This window comes from Convolutriloba macropyga, chromosome 14 (genome assembly GCF_964194025.1).
Source record: "Convolutriloba macropyga chromosome 14, txConMacr16.3, whole genome shotgun sequence".
Taxonomy (NCBI): Eukaryota; Metazoa; Xenacoelomorpha; order Acoela; family Convolutidae; genus Convolutriloba; species Convolutriloba macropyga.
The window spans coordinates 24,071,334-24,094,308 of NC_134481.1; the positions used below are offsets into that span (position 1 = coordinate 24,071,334).

At 36.4% G+C, this 22,975-nt stretch overlaps 2 protein-coding genes across 2 annotated transcripts in view; both read right to left on the bottom strand.

The window, feature by feature from the left end:
- Positions 1 to 22,975, bottom strand: part of LOC142353713 (importin-8-like) — a 371,797-nt gene that overhangs the window by 323,420 nt on the left and 25,402 nt on the right. The gene's annotated exons all lie outside the window — the stretch shown is intronic.
- Positions 6,339 to 18,623, bottom strand: LOC142353299 (uncharacterized). The gene is made up of 2 exons (XM_075405530.1): positions 18,062 to 18,623; positions 6,339 to 14,203 (listed from the first exon to the last, which is right to left on the bottom strand). The coding sequence occupies exons 1-2, from the start codon at positions 18,263 to 18,265 to the stop codon at positions 6,434 to 6,436; spliced, it is 7,974 nt and encodes a 2,657-aa protein (XP_075261645.1). The 5' UTR covers positions 18,266 to 18,623; the 3' UTR covers positions 6,339 to 6,433.

Genomic DNA, 22,975 nt, shown 5'->3' on the forward strand with positions numbered 1-22,975 from the left:
CTTCCAGCTCTGTTGCCCAGCTGTTGCTAGAAAAGCTTTCAAAATAACTTCATTATAGCGGTACATTACAGGTGTCTTGAGAAGTGTTTTCTCGATTGCACCAAGCACGATATCGGAGACTGTCATTTTTCGCACGAACAAATTTGCTTCATCGATTTTGATTTTATAGTGTTTAGCCCCGTCTTCACTCACAATCGCAAAGTCATCCTGTGATCGTCGGAAAGAAATTCGCAGCGTTACTCCACTCGTTAGATGCTCGCATGAAAAGAAATCGGTAGCTATTTTTCCATACAGTGTGAGTTGAGCAGATCTTCTCACAGTTTTGGCGAGCTGTGATTGTAGCGGCTGGGAGGCCTGTTGGGTCTGCTTCATAATCATATCCTTGACATTTCAGCCAGGTTTTTTAGCATCCGATCCATGAGAAAATTCTGTTTCAATGAAACTTTTGTGTGCATAGTGACCATTGGCGGAAGAAAGTTTGATGCCGTTTGCTGACACTGTGCAACCGGCGAAAAGGGAATGTAAGACATTATTGACTAGATGTGGCGTGTCACTGTTGTTGGCATCTCCCGTGGTGAAGCGTAAATCGTTTCCATTATTTCGAACAACTCGAAATTTGATTTCCAGATAAGTTTTCTGTAGGTCGATAAAATTATTTCTGTCACCGACTATTTCAAACTCTAACGAAGATCCAGTGGGCGAGTACAAAAGTCCTGTTTTTGCTCGAACGATTGATCAAATGTTACAAGAAGGGGAGGTTTCTCAAAGAAGTCCAATGAGCTTTGTGTTGCCTCGGTGGGAATGACAATGTTATAACGCATTTTTTTACTTTTGAGAAGAAATCTGATCGACTCCTTTGTGGCTTCGTTTTTCTCGAAATGATCTTTTTCTTTGATGGAGACTGCTTTTTGTATGCTTTCTTCTTCGACCTCCTTCGATAGATTGCTTTTCGTCCTCGTTGAAGTGCTCCTCCGATTTGTTTTCTAGCTGTTTTTGCAACTGCACTTTTCAGAGCTTGCTTCGCTGATTTCTTTTTTGTTGCAAATTCTAATAACTCTGGTGCACCTTGCACTAGCAATTCTCTTCCAATTGTTTTTGCTGCTGGCCAAATAAGTCGTCGGGCTAGGGGTAATGCAACACGACCAATGCCAGCAGCTAATGCGCCGAATCCACTTCCTATTTGTCTATAATGTCCTGAGAAATGGGGCATTGAATTGGATGCTTGATTATTATAGTAGGCTTCCATCAGTTAGCTTGTTATCTGGAATTTTAGACTTATAACAACTTTACCAATTCCAGTGAAAGGGATCAATTTCCCAGTTTCACTTCTCAGCTCAACTTTGATGCTCTGGATATTGTTTGAAAGTAAACGCTTGTACTCCTGGTTTGTGTAGGTTTAATGGTGAATAGGTGCTACTGTGTTGAGGCTACCGTTTCTCAGACGTCTCTCCGATTCAATGATTTTGAGAATGGGTGCACGTGAGTCACCCACATGTTGATACTCAATAATATCAAGGTACACAAAAATAAGCTGTGACCCACTTGTTATGTCAACAGGGAAAATACCAAAATGTCTGTTAGGGGTGTTCGGGGTCCCATTTTCAAAGTTTGTCTTGTAACCAATGTGAACAAAACCATTGTGTGCAGGTCCGGGGTCCCCTTGAAACCAAGAATGCTGGGAATTTCATCGTCTTGAAACGACAATCCTTCATTTTCCCCAAATGTTAACACAAGCTTTTGCGTTATAATGTCAATTTTTCGATCGAACTGTTTTAGTTTTGCAATGCGAACAATCTCCGAGACAAGATCTTCCCAGCTGTTGTAAATACCAGTCCGAATTTTTCTGAGTTGTCCTGATCGATTACTCGACTCATTTGGATTGGACATTGAATTCTTGTAAACAACTATTTCTCCAGAGTTTACGTTGTTGATGTTTGATGGAAAAGATAGAGATGTCAATGCTACTTGCCATTCTCCCTGTAAGTGTATCGGTTGTGATAATTGGTTCCGAAATGATGCGATAGTATTTCCATTGAAAACGTCCATTGATGCATTTGATTACAAGTCAATTGTAAACTCATTGCTGTTAGAAATCATTGCTCCTCTCCAGTGTTTAACGCATCAACTTGTACTAATTCCGGTTCGTAAAACTTCCCTAGGATTTTAACGTTATTTGCGTCAATCAGGTTGTAGGTAGGTGGACTTGTTGTAGCCAATATTAGTACTGTGAAAACTTCGTCTGTATAATTCTGAGTGTAACCTTTTCTGAAGGTATCGTCTGGTTTCGCTATTCGTACCAGGTCCCCCTCTTCTAATCGTGGTTTATATTTATTGTTGTCCAAAGCAATCGAAATTAAAAAAGGGTTCATGTTTTTCTGAATACTTTATATGGGGGGCTAACTTTGTAACGCGGTTAACACGACTGTTAATGATATTTACGAAATTGGGAAGCTCCTTTATATAGTTCCAAGTCCATTTTTCTTCCAAGTATCTGTATATAATGTTTTTAAGTGATCGAATATTTCTTTCCGCAAACGCAGATTTGGTTTAGTTTTCGGTTGTATACAAATGAATCTTTTTGTTTTCACAGAATGTTTTGAACTCGCTCTTGAATTCGGTGCCTTTGTCTGTCCACACTTTCTCTGGTTGTTTCGTCTTTATCATTTGTTTGAAGGCTTCAACACAATCCTTCGAGTACATCGTTCTGAGAGGTTGAACACGTAAATAGCGTGATAAAACGTCAACTGCAATCAATAGGTATTTGACCCCATTGTTGTGCTTGGCTATTTTGTCCATATAGGCTACATCCATGGACCAGATTTCGTTTATTCTTTAAGCAACTACCTTCAATCGTGGAAAACTTTTCCGGAATTGACGATATTTAGTGTATGAGTTCTTCGATTGAAGGAATTTTTCAATTTTTTCGTGGGAAAAGCCGCTTTCCTCTTTTATGTTAGCAACACTTCCAAATTCTGTTAGTTTTTTGATTTCCGCTGAATGGAGTTTTCCAGCCTGTTGGCGTTTTAATTTCTTCTTCTGCGTCTGCGAAGCTTTCCTCATCAAAGCTAGCAGTCTCTGTTTTTTCTGCTCTCTCGATAGCAGGTTTCTGTTCACTGGCTGCTCCATCTGGAAACTGACGTAGTTTTTGCTCTTTCGGAATTTTTATGAACTTCTTTGCGTAAGTATTACAAGTGAGATGTGGTGCAAGGTTCGAATAATTCAATACTTGATAATCGTCAGGCAAAAGTTTTGATGATGTTTGTTGTAATGCGTAGAGGAAAGTTGATGCCGGAATGTCGGTGTTCCTTACATTAATCAGGATTTTACCTTCAAAGTCCAGTGAAATGTTGCGTGATTCATTGATTTTCTTCAAAATTATTTTTGCTTTTCCAAATTTGTCTTTGTCGAGAAAATCTATATCATCGATCACACTCTGACTGATTTATCAAATTGTTTTCGTTTAAAGTCTTCTGGGATTCTTCGTTGCTTTTCTTCATCGGAAACCATGACGTCATCTGTTTGTTGCTCTGTGTTCTGCTTTATGACCGCTTCTGGTGGCTCTTGTTTTGAAGTTCTCTGTAGAAGCGATAGTTGTTTCGACTTGTTTTTTGTTAGTGGATTGTTTAATATTTGCGAAACTTGAGGTTGTTCAGTTGTAAACATGTTGCGAGGAATGAGCACAAATTCCTCAGTTGGCATTTTTCTGTAGATACTCTAGACAAGGTCTGGCAATTAGTTGAATCAGAGAATGCCCTCTCGTTGTCTGGAATAATTTACTTCTTTCCAGCGCACTGAAATATTTTTCAGAAAGTTGTCGTTGTTGAGGTTCGAATTGTTGTTGTTCTTTCTTGTTGATTGGGACAACACCAGAGAGCACGTTCATTACACAATCGCTTAGGAACCAAATGAATTCAATATCTTGGGCTAGAAAAATTCTCTTGCTTTTCGATTTGGGGTTGCTGTTAACGCACCAGCGCTTCAGCATAAGCAAATGTCTCTTTTTCATTCGTAATTGGTGTAATAACAGCTTCCTCCGAAGGAATATAGAATACTGATGGTTCGGGACCAATGAGTTGTGAAGAAAATCGTAAGCCTTGACTTGTTTTAGGATCCAGGTCAATGATTAAATGTCCATAGGGTTAAGCTGTTGCTAATTTGTATGCGTCCTTGAGTAACCATTTACTCTGTTGGAATAAATTGTGTTTGATGTAGATCACATGAAGTTTTCTGTGTCTTCCTGACGTTGCTATTTTCACAAACTCTTTGTCGTTAAAAATTTGCTCGCATGAGTCATCATAAACGAGCAGACAGTCCGAAAGCTTTTTCGTTATATCCAATCCGGAATACTTGATGAACTCAATGTGCGGTATTTTTTGTTGTATAGCTGTAAATGTGTCCTGGAACTCTTTGTAGAAGTAATAAATTTTGAGAAATGCTGGGTAGAAGGACCTACCTTGCAGCATGTTGAATATGAGGTCAGTTTTCCCAGAACCACTTGGGCCTACAACCGCCATGAAGATCCTATCGTTTGTGAGAATGACTTTATTCATAATTTAGGATTTGGTAAAATATAACCAACCAGACTCGAAAGCAGTGCAATCCAAATTGATTTCTCTTCGCAACTCTCCGATATCAAGAATAGCATGGCAAAACAGTGACTAATCATGAGCACTATAATACTCACTTGAACGAAAAATATAATCTCTGATCGAGGGACTACGGTATTGGAACAGCAACGCCATGGAGGTCTCTCTCGGTTTCCATCATCAAAAACCAAGTTTGTAATACCCCCATCAATTTCATCTCTCGTAACTCGGGTACTCATTGAAAAAGTTTTATCGATTTTACTTAACGTCTTTTTACTGGAACTGTAATTTGAAAAATGATCTTGCTAGACAATTTTTCCAAACTCATGTTCTGATTTTGTCTTCATATATTGTACCATCGCGCCCAAGGGCTTTTCTGAAGAATTTTAGTGGCCAAATGTAACGATTTAGAGGGGGTCGTTTTTTTACAGTGCGTGACCCCCCCTAGTGTTACTACTAGTCATTTACTTATACTACTAGCGGTTGAAGTTTTTTTAGTTAACGAATAAAACGAAATTGAACATTGGGAGATGGCGGGGTGGTTAATTACTAAAACAAGTTTTGTCTTTGTGGCTGGAATTAGTATCAAGTTTTTAAAATTCTTGTCTACTATAATTGAACAATGTTGAATTTTTGACACTTTAAAATAAAGCAAACAAAGATATTTTGTCTTTCTTTCTTTTCGACGATTATGACGCAAATTCAAAAAAGTTGCCGTTTTTTGTAACCGAAACACTGTCGTTTTTGTTTATCTATTAACTAATGTTGGTTGCTTTCATTTTCTTTTTGATGTCATGTGTCAATCAATTGTGGATCAATTGGAGAAAGTATGTTTAAAAGTCAATAAAGCATCAGTTGAGAAGAACAGGGCATTGTTGAAAAACATGACTGTTTCTTTTTTTTAATTGTTTTCTGCTGTTGTTAAAACATTTCTATGTGTGATATGTATATTGCCAGCAGTAGAACATAGATTTGTGAAGTGTTTTGTGGAAAAAATTTGCTTTTCAAGCTAGCTAAAAGTAGATGTTTATTATATGATCCGAAAATATTGAAAGGACAAAGGACTGCTGCAGAAGTTTCGTTAACTCGGATATGAGAACAAAGGGACTGTTGATCAATGCAAAAGCATGTCGACAACCCTGGCCATAAAGTGAATTCTAAAGAAAACAATCGAAAAGGAAAAATTCCTCTCGCTCCTTCCTCTAGTGGATAATATCTTTTGGTTTTGAATGATCCTTACAGAACCACTTCATTCATTTTAACTTCAAAATAAAGCCCTTAAAAATAAGACGCAGGGTTACTAAGTATAGCATGCGCAAATTTTCACAGGGAAATTATAATTTTCTACTTTCTTTAGAAGTTTTCCTGATTCGAGTTATTTGTTTTTGTTTTATTTTCATTTTAATCGCAATGAAAACGAAATTATACTGAAGACTACTTCACGTTTTCAATTAATTGAAGTAAACAGACAAACTGTCTGTTGAGAGTTTAAAATTGAAATTCATTTGAAGCATCTGGAATAATCAACCGAAAATAGAATAAAGAGCTTTTTTTTCTTCTCGAAAATTTAGGTTTTATGTTATAACGTTATAAAAAATTTTCACTTTGTTTTGTTTTAACCAAATTTGTGTAATCTATTATTTTTTTCAATACACATACATGCACAGCGCATATGGCTTCGATATGGTATATAAGAAAAGTTGGTATTGATCATCCTGGTTTAATGTTTCCCACTCGATTAATAATCACACGTTAAAGAGAGAACAACTTGAATTGCACTGAATTAGCAGTTATTTCCACAAACATAGAGGCTAGCTTTAAATGAGGTTATTAGTGTTTTAGTTATTTTAGAGATTACTTCTAACCCAGTCTAAAAGAATTTTAACTGGTTTGCTAATTTTGTCTATATCATCTTCTTGAATGTGACTCAAAACTTCTTGTGCTCTTTCTTTTGCTGCAGAGGTCAAACTGTCACTTTTGAAATTTTCCATCCGAACAGTCAGCGAATCTTTGTACAAACTACGACTCAAAAGCCCACTAAGAATGTCCCAATCGTCCAAGCATAACGGAGATTCACCCAAAATTATGAAAGTTGCTTTCAGAATTGATTTCACGACCGAACCGGGTTTTCTGTACGACTTCAATTCTCGGACTAGGTTCCGATTGAAAGATTTGTGACGGAAGGGTTCTTGCACCATAGGGTCTTTACCAACTGGGTCGACGAAAATTGACCCGCGTTCTCTATCCAGGGGTGGGGTTAGAGGTTGATACAAATTTCGTTTTGTAGTTGCCCTGTTTAATTTTACAATCAACGGACCCTTTTTTTGGTTGGAGTCTTTCCCATCATTCGTGTTGTTGTTGTTTTCATTCACATTTTGTGAATCGTTGTTGTTGTTGCTGTTGTTGTTGTTGTTGTTGACATCTTCGGTTCCAGCATTATTCCCATTTAGCGTCCCGTCAATTTCAGAACCAGTCAGGTTAAATGGGACAGTTGTATTGTGAACCGAATCGCTATCAGTCTCGATATTTAATCTTTTCATCTCCCGTCTGAAACGACTGGTAATTTCTTGCGATCGTCTTAGCTCTTCTGGCTTTTCACGCAAATCTCTGTTCAGGTAATTCGAATCTTGAAATCTTTTTGGCCGTCTATCGGGTCCGTAAATTTTTGCTGGATTTTTGCCCATTTTCTTACCTTGTTTGGGTTCTTTTTGGACTGTGTAGTCTGTCAGAGTTGCTTTTTCAAACTCGGGAACATCAGTCATTTCAAACGATTCAGATATCGCAACTTCAAGTTGCCAAGGAGTTCTATAACTTTTCTTGAAGACTCCTTTTTTAATTGTTTCATCAATTGAAACCGCAATTGGTTTTTCGAAACTTTTGTCTTCGATAATTTCGGTTTCATTTTCAGCGACAAAATTGTTCAGTTCAATCGTGCAGTTAGCAAAGCTATGGGGTTTTGAAGGTTCAATTGCTAATGCATCTTTTGTTTCGTCGGCGTTTGAGAAGTCGTAAATAATTTCTTCGGGTTCAAATATCGGCTCTTCGGTGAAATCAAGTACGCCTTGAATTTCTGTAATAACTCGTTCTTTATTTTCTGGCGTTCGTCGAATAGTGGCTGTATGATAAATTCTTTCAGGAATTACTTTTGCGAAATGAATTTTTTCAGATGTCTCCGCCTGTACTAGTGATTGTAATGGTTCGTCAAATGTGTTTTCGAGGTCAATCAGTTTTTCCTTGTTTATTTCGTAAATTTTCCCATCATCCTCATCAGCACTGTCAATTACTAAGGGTGTTCCGGATCTTTCTTCTTTTAAATTTTCATAAGTTTTGGAAGGTTGAAAAATTCCACTTTCGCGGCTGGAAGACATGAATTCAGAATTGTCGACGTGCTTTTGTCTGGTTTTCTTGCTTTTCGATCTGTTATTGTTGCTGTTATTTTGAACATCCGGTTTCGCTCTTCGTGAAGTCTCAATTTGATAAAGTTCTCTTCTAGTGTCAGCGTATGTAGCTATCTGGGGGCTGCTTTCGAAAGTTTTGGGTTTATTTGAGGCACTTATAAAACTTCTGTATGTTGGCTGACTTGTTGCAGTGGCCGTTTTTGGACCCTTCTGATTTTGGGTTTTAACTATGATGTCCAAAACTTTCTGGTCTTTATCAATTGTAGATCGGCGTCTTCTGTTTTGACTAATTTTGGAACTGGAATTGTTGCCATCGTCGATTGGAATTGAGAGGGACTCGATGGGTGGTGAAGGCGATAATGGTGCTTGACTTTGGCCTGACTTGGGGTCATCTTCCGGAAGTGCGGGAGCCTCGTCGTTTTCATGTTGATTTTCGGTCTGATGATAGCCGTTTTCGGCGGCCACACTTTTGTAATTGAGTGGCTGTTCTCCATCTATGTTGTCTTCAGGTTCTCCGTTTTCTGGCTCAATCTCTTCTCCAACTTTGGGCGCCTCCTGAATATCTGGTTCGGTTTTAGAATAAACATCTTTTTCATTATCAGCTTCATCGTTGTTTAAGGATTCGGTTATTTGTTCGTTTAAATTGTCAGCTGCAGAGATTTTTTGTTGATTTATCTGTTCTTCCAATTGGTTCTGGTTATTCTCGGGGTTATCAGTTGTTGTCATATCTGGATCAATTTGGTTGTCAGGTTCTATATCAGCAGCAATTCCTGGTGGTTCTGCACTTCCTAATCCATCCTCATCATCATCAACAGGTGGCTCAGTATCATAAATTTTAGGAGGTTCAGGTAAGATCTCTTCAACTGCTTTTTGTGGTGATTCGTCACCAGATTGGGGCTGGATCTCGTCTATTTCAGGTTCTGTAGGTGGTGGCGGCGATGGTTCCTGCCGTGGTGTCTCTGATTTGACCTCAGCTAAATTTACCTGGTCTATTTGATTAATCAGAACTTCTTGAGTTCCTTCTCGACTCCTTTCCAAAATAACTTCTGGAATTTCTAATTGCTCAACTGCACTGCAACTCCAGGTGTCACTGGGTGTGTTGGATCCAACGGCTGGAAGATCTCTTAAATTTGATTGGTCGAATGCTTCGGTGTTTTTCGAGGTTTCTTTATTGATGAAATTCTCCGGAGTTATTTCTTCAACTGGTCGTTTTAAAGATCCGGACGAACTTGGTTTTGATTTCAATGATTCTTTCCGTGAAGACGGGGCAGATTTTCTGACTGATTTTGAAGGTGTTGGAGCTTTAACTGACTTTGTTGAATTTTGACGACTGAATTCGGGTTTTCTAATGCTTGAAGGTGTGCCTGGCTGTTTGTGCTTTGTGCTCTTGTTGCTAATTGACACTGAACCTTGTGATTTTCTGCTGTTTCGTCTGCGTTGTTTTGATTCACTCGATGGAGACGTTGGTTCCAATTTCCTCAAAGAAACTTCAGAATTGCTTAAAGATGGAGTATTTCCAGTTTGTTGTTTTATACTTTCTCTCGATGTTGGCTGATTGTCAGTCTGTTTTAAAGCGTAAACAGTATTTTGATCGTTTGATTTTGTGTTGTTTTGGTCTGGAATAATATAATCTGTTTCTAATGCATTTTGAGAAGCATGCTCAACTTTTTCACTTGAGTAGATTTCTTGTGAAGTATCTTTTGCCAATTTTAGCTGCTTATCGTCATAAACTTCAATACTTGATAAATTATTTAATGGCTTCATTACTGATGGTTCAGTTTCATTATTTTCATTGTTTTCAATTTGACCATTTAAAAGCATGCTTTGCTCAAACTTTTCAATTTGTTGTAATGCTGGCTCTAAAACTGGCTCTTCAGAGACTACTTCTGTTTTAGACAAATTCTCTGGACTATAAAATTGTTGTTCAAAGTCTACATTTGATAAACTAGCATGGGTGAATACTGATATCTTTTCCATTAAAATTTCAGAGCAGTTGGAAAAATTCCAGCTTTCGACTAACGAATCAGTTACAGGTTCGAAAAATCTGAAGTTGAAATAGGAATCGGGCAGAGGCGACTGAGATTTTTTCTCAAAGATTGTTATTTCCTCGCCTTTATTCAGATATAACTCGGCATTAAAATGAATAGAACTTTCAATCGCGTTTTCTGTTCCGGAAGCTTCTGAAAGAGTATTCAACTCCTGGTCAAAATCTATATTTTCTTCAATTTCTGCCTTTTCTGTTCGGAGAGTTTTTGGAGGTAGAATTTTTTCATCATTCGCAGGCTCGTCAAGTTCTTTATTTTCTTCTTTTTCATCCGGTATAATCTCTTCATTAATTTCAGACGTATAATTTTCTTCAAACACTTTTTCGGGGTTTAGTTCTTTCTCGGTGACGCTTTTTGTTTCTGAGCTTTCCTCTTTTTCAACCAAATTTTCTCCTGATGGCTGATATTCCGTCGATTGCTGAAAATTTGTTGAATTTTGGCTTTGAGTGTCGGATTCGACCAATACAGCTTCTTCTATTTGAACGGTTTCAATTATCGCTGTAGGGGGTGGACTAGGAATTGGTGTGATGTCAACAGCCGCTTTTTGAACTTCATTCACCTTTAATTCATTGACATCGAGTTCTTCTAAATTGTATTCAACATCGTTCTCAACTAATTCAACATCGTTGCTGAAATGGAACGTGAACAAGTCTCGATTTTCAGCTATTGAGTTCCTGTCGGATTGAATACTTTCACTTCTTCCGCTTGAATGTCGAAAATCGTCGTCTAGTTTTTGTGGGTCGTTAGAGGTCAACGCAAGTTCTAACTTTTCGTCCTGAGATTGGTCAAAATCGTTTGTGCCTGTCGGAATTAATGTTTCATTAACAACGCCTGGGGTATCGGATTTTCGGTCTAAAGTTTCAGCTCTTGATATTATTTTGGGTGAATCGTGGTCGCTTTCTTCAATGTTTAATTCCGATTCCAATTGTTGACTTACAGGGCTTGGTAATTTAGAATTTAGTTCACTTGACATTATGTCGTGGCTTTTTGTTTGCTCGTCATTGGGGTCTTCGTCAAGGCCTCCGAAATCGTGATCAAGTTTCTTCTGGTCATCTGTTTCAGCTCTTACGTCACCCTCGTTAATTTCATCAGGCGAATTTCGATCTTGTCCAACTTGGTGAACAGGGTCCGAAAGTTTGTTTTCAACAGGAATGGGTGACTCATGAGATACTTGAGCAATTTCAGCCTGGTTTTCCTCCTCATTTTCATTGTTTTCTTGGCTAGGCTCGGAATCAATATCAGCCTGAGGGCTTTCTACTGTTCTCGGTATGTTTGCAGGCATTTCAGTTTCTTCCACTTCCCCAGTAAGGTTGTCCTCTTCAAAGGGTTCATTTTCGGGCGTCGTTTTTCTCATACTTTGTCTATCCGAATCAATTTGCTGTTCTGGCTGCTCATCTTCTGTTGTCAAACTGTGTGAGTCAAAATTGGGAATATCGGATTTAACGTCATGGTCGTTCTTGATTACCCCATTATCGTTTCCCAGTTCTTCACTTTGTAGGGGTTTTGTTGGCTCCTCCTGTACTGAGCTGTGATTGGTTGATAATTGCCCATCCTGAGTCGCCAGCGTTTCTGTGTCAAATGGAAGCTCTTCTTCAACTTCTTGTTCTTCTGCACTCAAGGTCGTCTCTGCAGGTGTAGTTGGCTCCCCCTCTTCTTCGGTTTCTCCTATCTTTGCAATTGGCACAACTTTCAATAATTCTTCCTCTGTCACTGATTTTCCATTAACCGAATCTTGATCATCAATAATGTGAGGTGACTTGCCCGAACTGCTTTTACGCTCTTTACTATCTTCATTTGAAATAAGAAGAAGTCCAGAATTGGTTTCATTTGGCATACTGCTCTCACCAGTTTCTTGTTCAAATTTGTCGAAAGACTGTTTAACCTCAACTTCACCATCACTTCCGGCGTCTGATGGAAGTGTGTTTTCTTCTTCAATTGCTTCAGTTATCGGCGATGCTACTGGTTCTTCAACTTGCCCAATTTCATTTTGAGTTTCGATGGGGGATGAGCTATTTCCTTTAGCAAAAGAGTTTTGATCAGCTATGCTTTTGCGCTCTTTTTCATCACTTTGATAGTCGAGTTCGTCTTTTGAAGCCTGTTCAGACTTTGACTGACTTGAAACTGAAACTGAATCGTGACCAGCACCTACGTCTACTTCTGAGTTTCCGTCTCCATTGATTTCCTGTTGAAAAAGTTCATCCTGATTTTCATTTCCCTTTTGACTCCAACTTTCCGTTATCTCCAACTCCATTGAATGCTCTCGAACTTCAGCCATAAAAAGCTCCGAGACCTCTACAACTTGAGCCATTTCGAAGAGGAATACTCCGCCTGAGATTTCAGGTCCCTTAAGCAAACCCATATGTATGTCCTCGCCAAACCTACTCTGGGTTGCTTCCTGGGCATCCGGAACATGCAGGTACTCTTGGGAATCCTCGGTAGAAAGTTCTAGAAGGTCTTCAGTTTGGACAGAATCCACCTGTTTCTGAATGCTGTTCATAATATTGCCTTGAAAGGGAAGGTCACAATCTTCTACGAAAGTCACCACAAAATTAGGAATCACAAAAACTGTTTCCATATGCGCAACTTCTTCTGGTCGCACGATTCCAGTATTTCCCTGACGCTCCTCGACTGTTGACAGGGATTCCACAATCACCAAATAGTTGACAAGGTTGGTCCAAATGTTGGAACTGGAAACAAAATAGTCAATTCGTAGAGAAAATTCCCCAACGTGCGGGAATTCTGCTTTTACACGAATGGAACTTTCTCCGTAATCTTTTTCTAATTTGCTCATTTCTTTGGGAACCATTACAGTTTCTTGCCACACATGGTCATAGTAACAAACTGCTATCTTATAATCCATATCTATAAGCGCTTCTATCGAACACGTAAGACTTAGCTCGAGAAATCCATTTTCACAAACTATTCGACCGAATTTTGTGAGGTCATTAAATTTAAAATTTGATACAAAGTGGCTCATAACTGGTCCAAAACCTGTACATGATAAAACTGGCAGGTGAGGTTTTGTTTGACTGGAACTTCGCTGACCTTTGTCGTCCCAGATCACCTTAAAACATGCAACTTCTCTCGGCTTGATGATCAACTCATTTGATAAAACGATGGGGGCTGCTTCTAAGCTTAATCTATATTGACCTTTCGACGGTAGTCTGGCAAAAATTGTAATTTCTGCGGATTTTTCTTTTTGGTCGATTTTGGTTAAGTAGCATGTATCACCCGCATCGTGCCATTTAACCTCGCCCCAGTGAATTAAACAAACATTGAAATGCAACAACCGCGATAAATTGTACGAAAAACTGAGTTCAACTTCACCATCTTGTGTGTGAACAATTGGTTGGCCGCTTGACCCTCTAAGCGATAAGTTTAAACTTGGGAAAATATCCCTTGTTACTGGTAGGGTTTCGAACTGACGTAAACCCATTGGGTAAATTGCGAGTTGATATTCGGGAGTTAGTGGAAAGTGGGTTTTGACCATATCGAAAGGTGATGGGCTAAAATAAGCATCATCTATTAAATGATGAATGTCAGTGTAAAGTGTTTCACTTCTAGCTTTCGTTTTGGCAGGAGACGTTGTTGGTCTGTCCAAGTCATCATTGAAAAAACGTGAAACATTTAGATCTTCAGCTTCAAACGAAAATCGTTCACGCATTTTAAAGTGACTTCGTTTCCTGCGAATTGACAATCCGGATTTGGAACTACAAACGCTTTTAGCTCTAGTATCGTTTAGATCTTCGGAGTTTAAGCTGAAACTCTGCTGCGAGGTTCTTCTAGATTCTGTGTAAGAAAATCCGTGATAGTTTTCAGCATCGGTTGCAACATCGAATAGATGCCAATCAGAACTTCCTTGGGTGTCAGAAACGTAAGCAATACTCCAAATATGCTTTGCTGTATTAACCGCGTCACCCGGTTCGAACAACAAGTCTTTGATATAACCTTCAACACTTATGCTAACGATGCCCAGAAATCGTAGCATGATTTCAAAAATTAAGGAGTAGAATGAAGTTGAGCCGTTTGCGATGTGGTAGAAAAATAGCAGAGGACATATTGATTGAGGTCGCATGTTTTCTGTACTTGCCTGGATTAGTTCGAGATCTTGGATCTTGATCCAGTGGTAGACGGCCCTGACCTTTTGGATTTCAGCGACGCATTTTTTCGTAACCTATGACAAAAATCTATATCAACATCAATACAGGCACCAAAGTTCTTTTAATTAGCACTTAAGAAATTTAGATGAGGACTTAAAAAACCTGAAAGGAAAACGACATTAATTTTACACTAAATTGAGGTACAGAACATAGCTGAATGAACTCAGATCAAGGCGTTGAGTGCTTCATCCTCAGCAAAAAGTATTGCATGTTAAATGTTTTCAAGCCTAACTATGCAATATAAATTGAAAATTTTGATTAATCTCAAGCAGCATCCCCGAAACCAACAAGAGTGGAACAATTTTTCTCAAAATTAAAAAAGATTCTGTGGGAAAGTTTTTAAAGACGTATGTTGACGTAAATTTAAAAAAAGTGTATTTTTAACCTCGAAAACAAGGCGTTGAACCAATTTTCTGACAGTGAGAATAATATTTTGCATAATTACCTAGTCAATGCAAAAAAAGCTTCAATGCTTTTTGGTTTCAGAAAACGTGAGAAAAAAATTACTTTTTTTCTTTTCAGTTGTACTTTGTTTTTTTTTGGAAATAATGAATTTGAACAGTGGCTGATCAGATCACAAAATTATGTAGACTCAAGTAGAAAAAACCTTTTATTTCAGAAAATAAATTCTTATTAATCAAACAGAAATCCGAGAAACGACAAAATCAAAAAAACCAATGGCCCTGAGCAGTGATGTGATGTAGTGGTTAAGTATGATGACAATTAAAAAACATCACCCCTGGAGTACTTTTTAAAACTTAATTTTCATCAAATAAATATAACCACATTTTTTTTTCATCAAGTGAACACTAAGTTCGTTCAAATGAAGTGTCCAAAAAGTAATGGCGACCTATTAGCATCCTGAACATTAGAAGTTTTCTCAATTCTAATATCATTTCAAACACAGTACTACCAGTTTGATGCCGACATATTTCGTTAAAACTACAGCTGACAATAACTCTGTAATGCATTTTATGATGTTTTAATTTGTCAAACAATTATTTTAATGCAAATTAACTATCTTTTGCGCAGAAATTGAGTAGCAAAAATCAAAATCATTCTCTGGCGTCTATTTTTCGAAATCTCAGAACACTTGCGATGAATTTTCTAATTGATGTGATGTATTCAATTTATTAATCACTTTTAAGGAGTTAGTTAAAGTGTTTACTTTCAACTCTTCAAATATATTATTTGTTACCACGCGCTGCCCGAAGCTATCAAAAAATTTACATTCTAAGATCGAATATAGTGGATCCTGGATGGAATCTGGAAAGTGGATGGATCCAGAATGAACCATTAAACCATGAAATTTTTTAAATAAGCTCAATTCATAATTCCTGCTGGTATTGATTTTTTGGTCATGAAATCTCGTTTTCTTTATTTACGACGGAATAAAATTTTAGGGAATCTTTCATAAGAAACTGCTTATCGTTTTTAGGGCTAGAAAACATTAGCCACAAATTTGTGAATTTTGTTATTGTCGATTAATAATGGGAAAATTTCAAATAAAATAAGAAATTAGAAAATTAAGGATCATTTTTTAATGTCGCTTCAAGCAAATTTTATTACTGCCGTTCTTTCAAAAAGTTCCAAGGTGTATTTTCATCGTTGCTTATGGCGGTGATTATGCGCTGTTTATTCTGGATTTCAATACCTGTCCTCGTCTTTTTGGGGAACAGTAGTAAATCTGTTTAAAAACGCATTTGTCTAAAAGTTTTTCAGCAGATGGTTTGCAAATCAGTAGTTATAATAAAATGCTACCATTCTTGCTGCTATTCAACTTTTTTAAAATAAGTATTAGGCTGGGACGGAACCATTATTGTTTAGAAGTAAAAGATTTTAATGGTTTACAAAAACTATATTGAAAGAATCGAGATTGATAAGCTATTACACATTTCTTATGCTCAACTATTTATCAAATCCAAAAAACACCAGGGCAATATTGGAAAGATTTTACTGTTTTATTGATGCAATTGAAGTGAGAGCCCCCATTTTTACAATAAAAATCTCACAATGTCAGCGAGATACGATTGCCCACAATTTTGAAAAGAATATAATTTTTTGATCAATTTTGATTGCGTTTTTTATTTGGCTAATGAGTTTGTATTTGAATGTTAATTTGGCAAACACAGTTTAGCTGAATGTGGTTACAAAAATTTTAGCTGCAAAAACTATCATCATAGCCAGTTGAAAACCAACCAGCTTGTCACATTTAGTTACTAATTTAGTAACTGTCCAGCTCCTATGTTGACTATGTCAAGTTTGAGTTTTCACTTATTTCAAGAAATGTTAAAAAAATTGCGATTGTCTGAGAACCTATTTTGTTGTCTTTTTAGTGATGCGCGTCAATTTAAGTCTTGTCAATGTTAGTGCAAAACTTCGCGAATCAATTCTGCTTTATAACATCTGTTATTGTTAACTTTTGGTTTTTTGATAAATAACTCAATGCGTATTTCAAAACTTAGATATGTTTTGTGCATATATGCAATGAATTTTTTGTACCCAATCTTTTTAACCATTTCCTGTTTTCCCTGAATTTTAATCCAAAAACAATTGGTCAGTTTTTCTTTTTAAAGTAATTTTTATCTATACCTACTTCCAATTCTTTAGACTCTCAATTTTGTTGAAAGACAATGTTCTTGCTTTCCCAGTCGAAATATGAAGTAAATAAGTTCTTTTGACCGTTTTATTAAAGGAGCTGTTTTTTTTAAAGAAACGGGCCATAATATTTTAGGAAATCTTTCGTCTGCTCTGAAATGTAACAAAATGCTACCATTCTTGCTGCTTTTCAAAGCAGATGCCAACAAATGCACTTTTTTTTTAAAAAATGATGACGCTTAGAGGAGAATGATCATTGTTTAGAAGTAAAAGATTTTGAAGGTTTACAAAAACTATGTTGAAAAAATCGAGATGGCATTGATATAAACTATGACACTTTTGTTATGCTCAGCTATTATCAACTCCAAAAAACACGAGGGCAAGGTTCGAAAGATATTATTATTGCATTGATACAATTAAGGTGAGAACGCGACATTTTTAATATAATCTCGCAATATCAGCCAGATACGAATGCCCACAATTTTTGAAAAGATTATAATTTTTCGATCAATTTTGATTGCATTATTTGAATTGGCTATTGAGTTTGTATTTGAATATTAGTTTTGAAAACACAGTTTAACTGAATGTGGCCGCATCAATTGTAGCAGCAACAATTATCATCATGGCCGATTGAAAACCAACCAGCCTGTCACAATTACTGGCTAATTTAGCAACTATCCAGCTTTTATGTTGACTATGTCAATTTGAGTTTTCACTTTTTTCAAGAAATAACAGAAAGTGCAACTGTCCGAAAACCTATTTTGTTGTCTTTTTAGTTGATGCGCGTCAATTTAAGTCTCGTCAATATTAGTGCAAAACTTCGCGAAACAATTCTGCTCCATGACATCTGGTATTGATGGTTCGGAAGAAAGAAGGGCATTGACGACCGATAATTAAAATGTTTGTTTACCAAAAATAATCAAACTTTAGTTTTATTTCGAAATTTTTTGAAAATTTTTTTCAATTCTGAAGCCAGCCTCATGGGTATTTTGTTACAAAATCGTTTAGAAAAAAGTGTATTTAGAAGCGTTAGAAACATTTATTCAATACTTTTTGAGTGAACAAAAACATGAAAAACGAACAAAGAGATGAAAACAGACGAATCTTCTGCTGTAAATTCCAATGAATACAACGTGAAAATTGGGCGGCGTGAAAAGTCGAAAGGTTGTGATTTGCGAGGCAACCTTGAAAAGGGACTTATATTGCAGAGAATGTGAATGGAAACAGCCAATATTTCTCCCTTTGTGTTAAGCAATCAGAAAAAACTGACAAACCTGTTTAACTACATTTTCAAACTCATCCAAAAGCAGATCATCAGGAAGCTTCTCAACTAGTCTCTCGATTCTCTCGAACTTCTTCAGGTTGTAGTGTGACTTCCTCTTCAAGTTGGGTGCTATGGCTGGTACAGGAAGCTCCAGCAACTCTGGTCGAGATTTGAACACAATCTTGAGGAGCTGAAGCCGAGATTTCTCGTCCATTAATCTGGATTCCGTGATATTCAATGAGAAAGGAAAATGGGACCAACTTCTGCGTGCTTAGTTTATTGAAGTGGTTTGTATCGTATTAGGCAAAAAGAGTAGATAAATAAAAAAATTACGACAATTCAACTCGGTTATGGTCGGAAACGATGTTGAACACATTTCCGACGCAATCAACGTCAAAAACTATGCTCTGGGAACCAAAGTTGGGAAATTGGCGATTTTTCTGCAAGAGGTAACCACGACTGAGTTGCGGTAATATGAACGCTGGTAACATAACCATTTCATAGATGTAAGATAAAACCCCAATAAAAGTTGGCGCCGGATAAAACTAAAATTTGATCTTTGGGTACATAGACACAATTCGTATTTACAAAGTTCGGGCGCATAAGCAATTGATAATAATGAATAGTTAAGTCACCCTCTTTCCAAACGTTTACATATTTTGCATTTTAATAAAAGAGTAAAATTAAAGTGAAGTACGTTTTGAAAATCAGTCCAAGAATTACCAGAAACAATGCTTCCGTAAAGACTGCATAGCATACAGAAATCGTTAATCAAAATTTACAGAAATTAGCTCACAAGTCAATCTGTTAAAAATGACTGGTGAATGAACAGCTATGATTGTTCCGTTTAAAACCAACAGTTGAGCCAAGCCAATAACTGTCAATCTGAACATTGTCGCGCGAATCTATAACCACATTTTTACAAGAAGCCCAATTTAAGTTGAAAGTAATGAAGAATTGAATAATATTATTGAACGAGTATACGTTTCACAAAAATTTTGTATGTATGCTAAAAGAACAGTTCAACTTTTTACAGCTAACTAAAAGCTTCATACTTTTGTGGTCAATTAGAATACTTATTGTTGTGTTATATTGTGTAAGATTGTGTGATGCAGCTCAATGCGCTGATTGTTAAAAGTTTATAATTTTTCTTCTCATAATTATTGTAACTCAAAGTGTGCACAATTGATCCGATTTAAGTAATTTGTGTTCGCGTGCAGTGAAACAGCTTAAAACCATATTTTTGGTTTGCGTCATTTTTTATTGCTTTGTTCTCTAATGCAAGAAATTCCAAATGATCAACTAGAAACTGAATAACTGTGATCAATACTAACCCAGTTTTAGGCCATTATTTATGGTAGCTCTACACCAATAGTTTTGATAACTGCTAGAACAATAGTAAGTATGAAAAACGGATTTTTTCCGCTAGCGCCCCATCCCCCCAGTGAAATAGGCACCCCCCATTTGTATATGTTTAAACATTATGTATGCATTTGAGTTATTACGTATGTATACGTATGGGTGTCAGGACAATTTACCCAATGCCCAAATACCCAATGTACTTTGATACTTTCGTTCAATAATCCGACAAATTAGCAGTCGTTATTACCCTATGTTTTAACATGTTTAATGGACATGGCCATGCCTCAGCGGCCCGTGGGACTTGATATGAAACTATCACAACCGAACATGCTATTAAATTATCCGCTTGTTAAATCATACGTGTAAGAGATATTTTCTGCTAATTAGTACTCGGATTATGGAACGAAAATATCAATGCGAATTAGGTATAATGGCATTGGGTATTTTGGCATTGGGTATAATGGCATTGGGTATTTTGGCATTGGGTGTAATGGCATTGGGTAAATTGTCATGTAACCATACGTATGAATAGGCATTTAGAAAATTTTATTAGAGCTGAGGTTTGAAAATAATATGTGTATAGCAATAAATCGCTGCATATAATGTAACCATCAACCAAAAACTTGTTCTAATTGCATTTTTAGTAATTAAGAGCATCGCAAAGAGGTGTAATACTATAATTTTCTTGAAAATTGTAACATATATGGTTGTTGATGTATTATACCACGAACGATATTATAAAAATAAATAACCTTTTCAGAAGGGAGAAAAATATTAATTTTCGGGGGGTGCATAAGTCTCGGCTATATAAGACTGTGGGTGAGGGGGGGGGGGGGCGCTAGCGGAAAAGATCCAAAAAACCCCGCTCGACTCAAACAGTCTATAAAAATTTTCAAGTCAACCTAAAAAGTCTTCTTCAGGTTAGCTCGATACAATTTTTTGCTGCTGGAGTTGAGCTCAACCCAAGGTTTTGCTAATGGGCTTTATCTGGACTAAATTTTCAATACGTGCAATGTACAAAATTTCAAAATTCAATAAATTTTGCTTTTTGTGGAATCGAGTGACAAATTTTATCAGCATTTTGCGTAACCTTTTCCACGGTGGAATATTACTCAAAAAGTGAAAACAAATGAGTTAATTACACCTTATAAAAAGGTTTGTAACGAGTGTTCACCGACAAATTTAACCCAATTCCGTTTTGAACATGTAATTAGCCTAAGACTTTTTTACCCAAATTTTATAAGAAATTTCTTGCAACTGCATATTCAAGAACTTGATTGCTGGTGTGAACAGTGCTATTAATAATTATAAAACTGCAGCTCGTCTTCTTAATCCTCATTTTGTATCCAAAGGGACATTTCTGAAACTAATCACCAATTATGTTTTCTTTAATTGCTGTCTAAGTGACTGAATCTTATTTATTAGATACTTCGGATATATTCTGTTTCGCACCTCTCAGCTTAGTGGCCATATAAATTTTGCGTCCGCCTGGCACACGTTCTAATTTTGCATAGTAAGGTGCGAGTTACACAACACATAAATTGTAATTGGAGCACCGAAACTGCGGGGTAACAATAGATCCGATACTTCAGCCGCGGAAAAGATTACTTATGGCGTGGAAATTAAATACGAAGTATTTTCAGTATTTTTCAAGCTAACCCCAAAACCACTCATCACGGAATCCAATCGCAAATTTATCCAACTCTGAAGCAAATTCCAATTGAATTCCTTAACTGTAACTAGCTGATAAATCTAATCTTGATTTAAATCTAACCTTGATTCAAAATTTTCATGGTGAACCAGAAACTCAATATTCAATTCGAATGTGGGCTATTATAGATAACGAAGTCAGTGGGGGCCTTCAAAATTTTCAATGTTCAAAAAATTTTGCAGAAATGGGAACTGTGTCTCTATGAAAATAAAAATCTTATTATTATTAATACGAAAACGACTAAAATAACTCTTAGTAATTCATTGCTGACGAAAGAATATTAGAGCTATGCAAACTAGTTCTTTTCAGCCGAACAAATTTGCGTTCAGTCTAATAAATTCGCATACACGAAAACAATTTATATTATTTTTTAGGCAAAACTGCCACTTTTCAATCTGTACTGCTTTTTGAAATGCTAATATAGTGTTTATCATGAATGCTTGCCCATCCACAGAAACGTGAATAAAAAACTATAACTAGTTCACAAAAAATTAATTCCACAGTTGGTCAGTGTTAAGTTTCGACAATTTTCTAAACTTGTGCTTCATTATTTGCGTTACATTTCCACAGGTTCCTTCTGTGGGTCAGGCTACCACAATGTTGTTTCCACGACTAAGTAAATTGTTTTCTGGTTAGGTTGAAGTACCTCATGAGTAGTGGATAAAACAAGGGATTCAACCACCAGCAAAATTTGTCCCTTTCTCCTAACGCTAATTGTGCATGTCGAATCGGGCCAAATTTAACTGTTTGTTGAATCCCTTGTTTTATCCACTACTATATATTAGCTCTAAATTCAATAAAAAAATTAATTAAAATCAAAAATAAAAATAAAAAATCAAAAAATCAAAGCAAAATTTACATTTCACTCTTTAAAAGTGATTCACTCTTATTCGGAGTGATCCCCAGTAGAAAAGATCGCTCTTTTTCGCTCTTAAAGAGTGAATCCCTCTTTTTTGATATTTTTTTTATTTTTTTATACTTTTTATTTCAAATTATCTATACTTTTCAATAAATTTATATTTTCTTTTATTTTTTCTATATTTATTCCATTATTAATAAGAAATGATACAAAATTATAGTATTTACATGAAAACTATCAGTGAAACTGCTCAACGGAGTTGTTTTGCAAATTCGCAGATCCTCTGTTTGGTTATTAACTAAAGGACTTACAGCTCTAGGACTTTGCCAACTAGGATTAATTGTTTTATCCGCGAAGCGGTTACACCGATCAGTTATATCAGGGAACCTGCTTTGCAGATTTCTACTAAATCCTCTAGTCAATTCTATATCTGGATGTTGTTTCTTTACATGAGCCCGTATCCCATCATATCTCACAACAGAAGTACAATATGGACAATTAACTTTAGCTGAAGTACAACTTCTACATGTATACTTACCCTCATCAAGATTATTTAGTGGTTTTATATAATTACACTTATTACAACATCTAGTTAATACTTCTGAGCTAAGGTTAGGTTTAGGGATAAGGTTGAGATCTGAGTTAGAGTTATAGTCATAGATAGAACCAGAACCAGAACTAGAACTAGGGTTAGAACTAGAATTAGAACTAGGGTTAGAACTAGAAATAGAATTAGAATTAGAATTAGAATTAGAATTGAAATTAGAATTAGAATTAGAATTAGAATTAGAATTAGAATTTGAATTAAAATTAGAATTAGAATTAAAATTAAAATTAGAATTAGCACTAGAATTAGTTTCATTTTTTAATGAACAACCCCATGGGGAAAAATCATCAGCACAAATACCACTTAATTTTATATTACCACACATACATTTATCAGTTTTATCTTTATGAAATGATTCATAATGATATTTTAAAACAGCAATGTT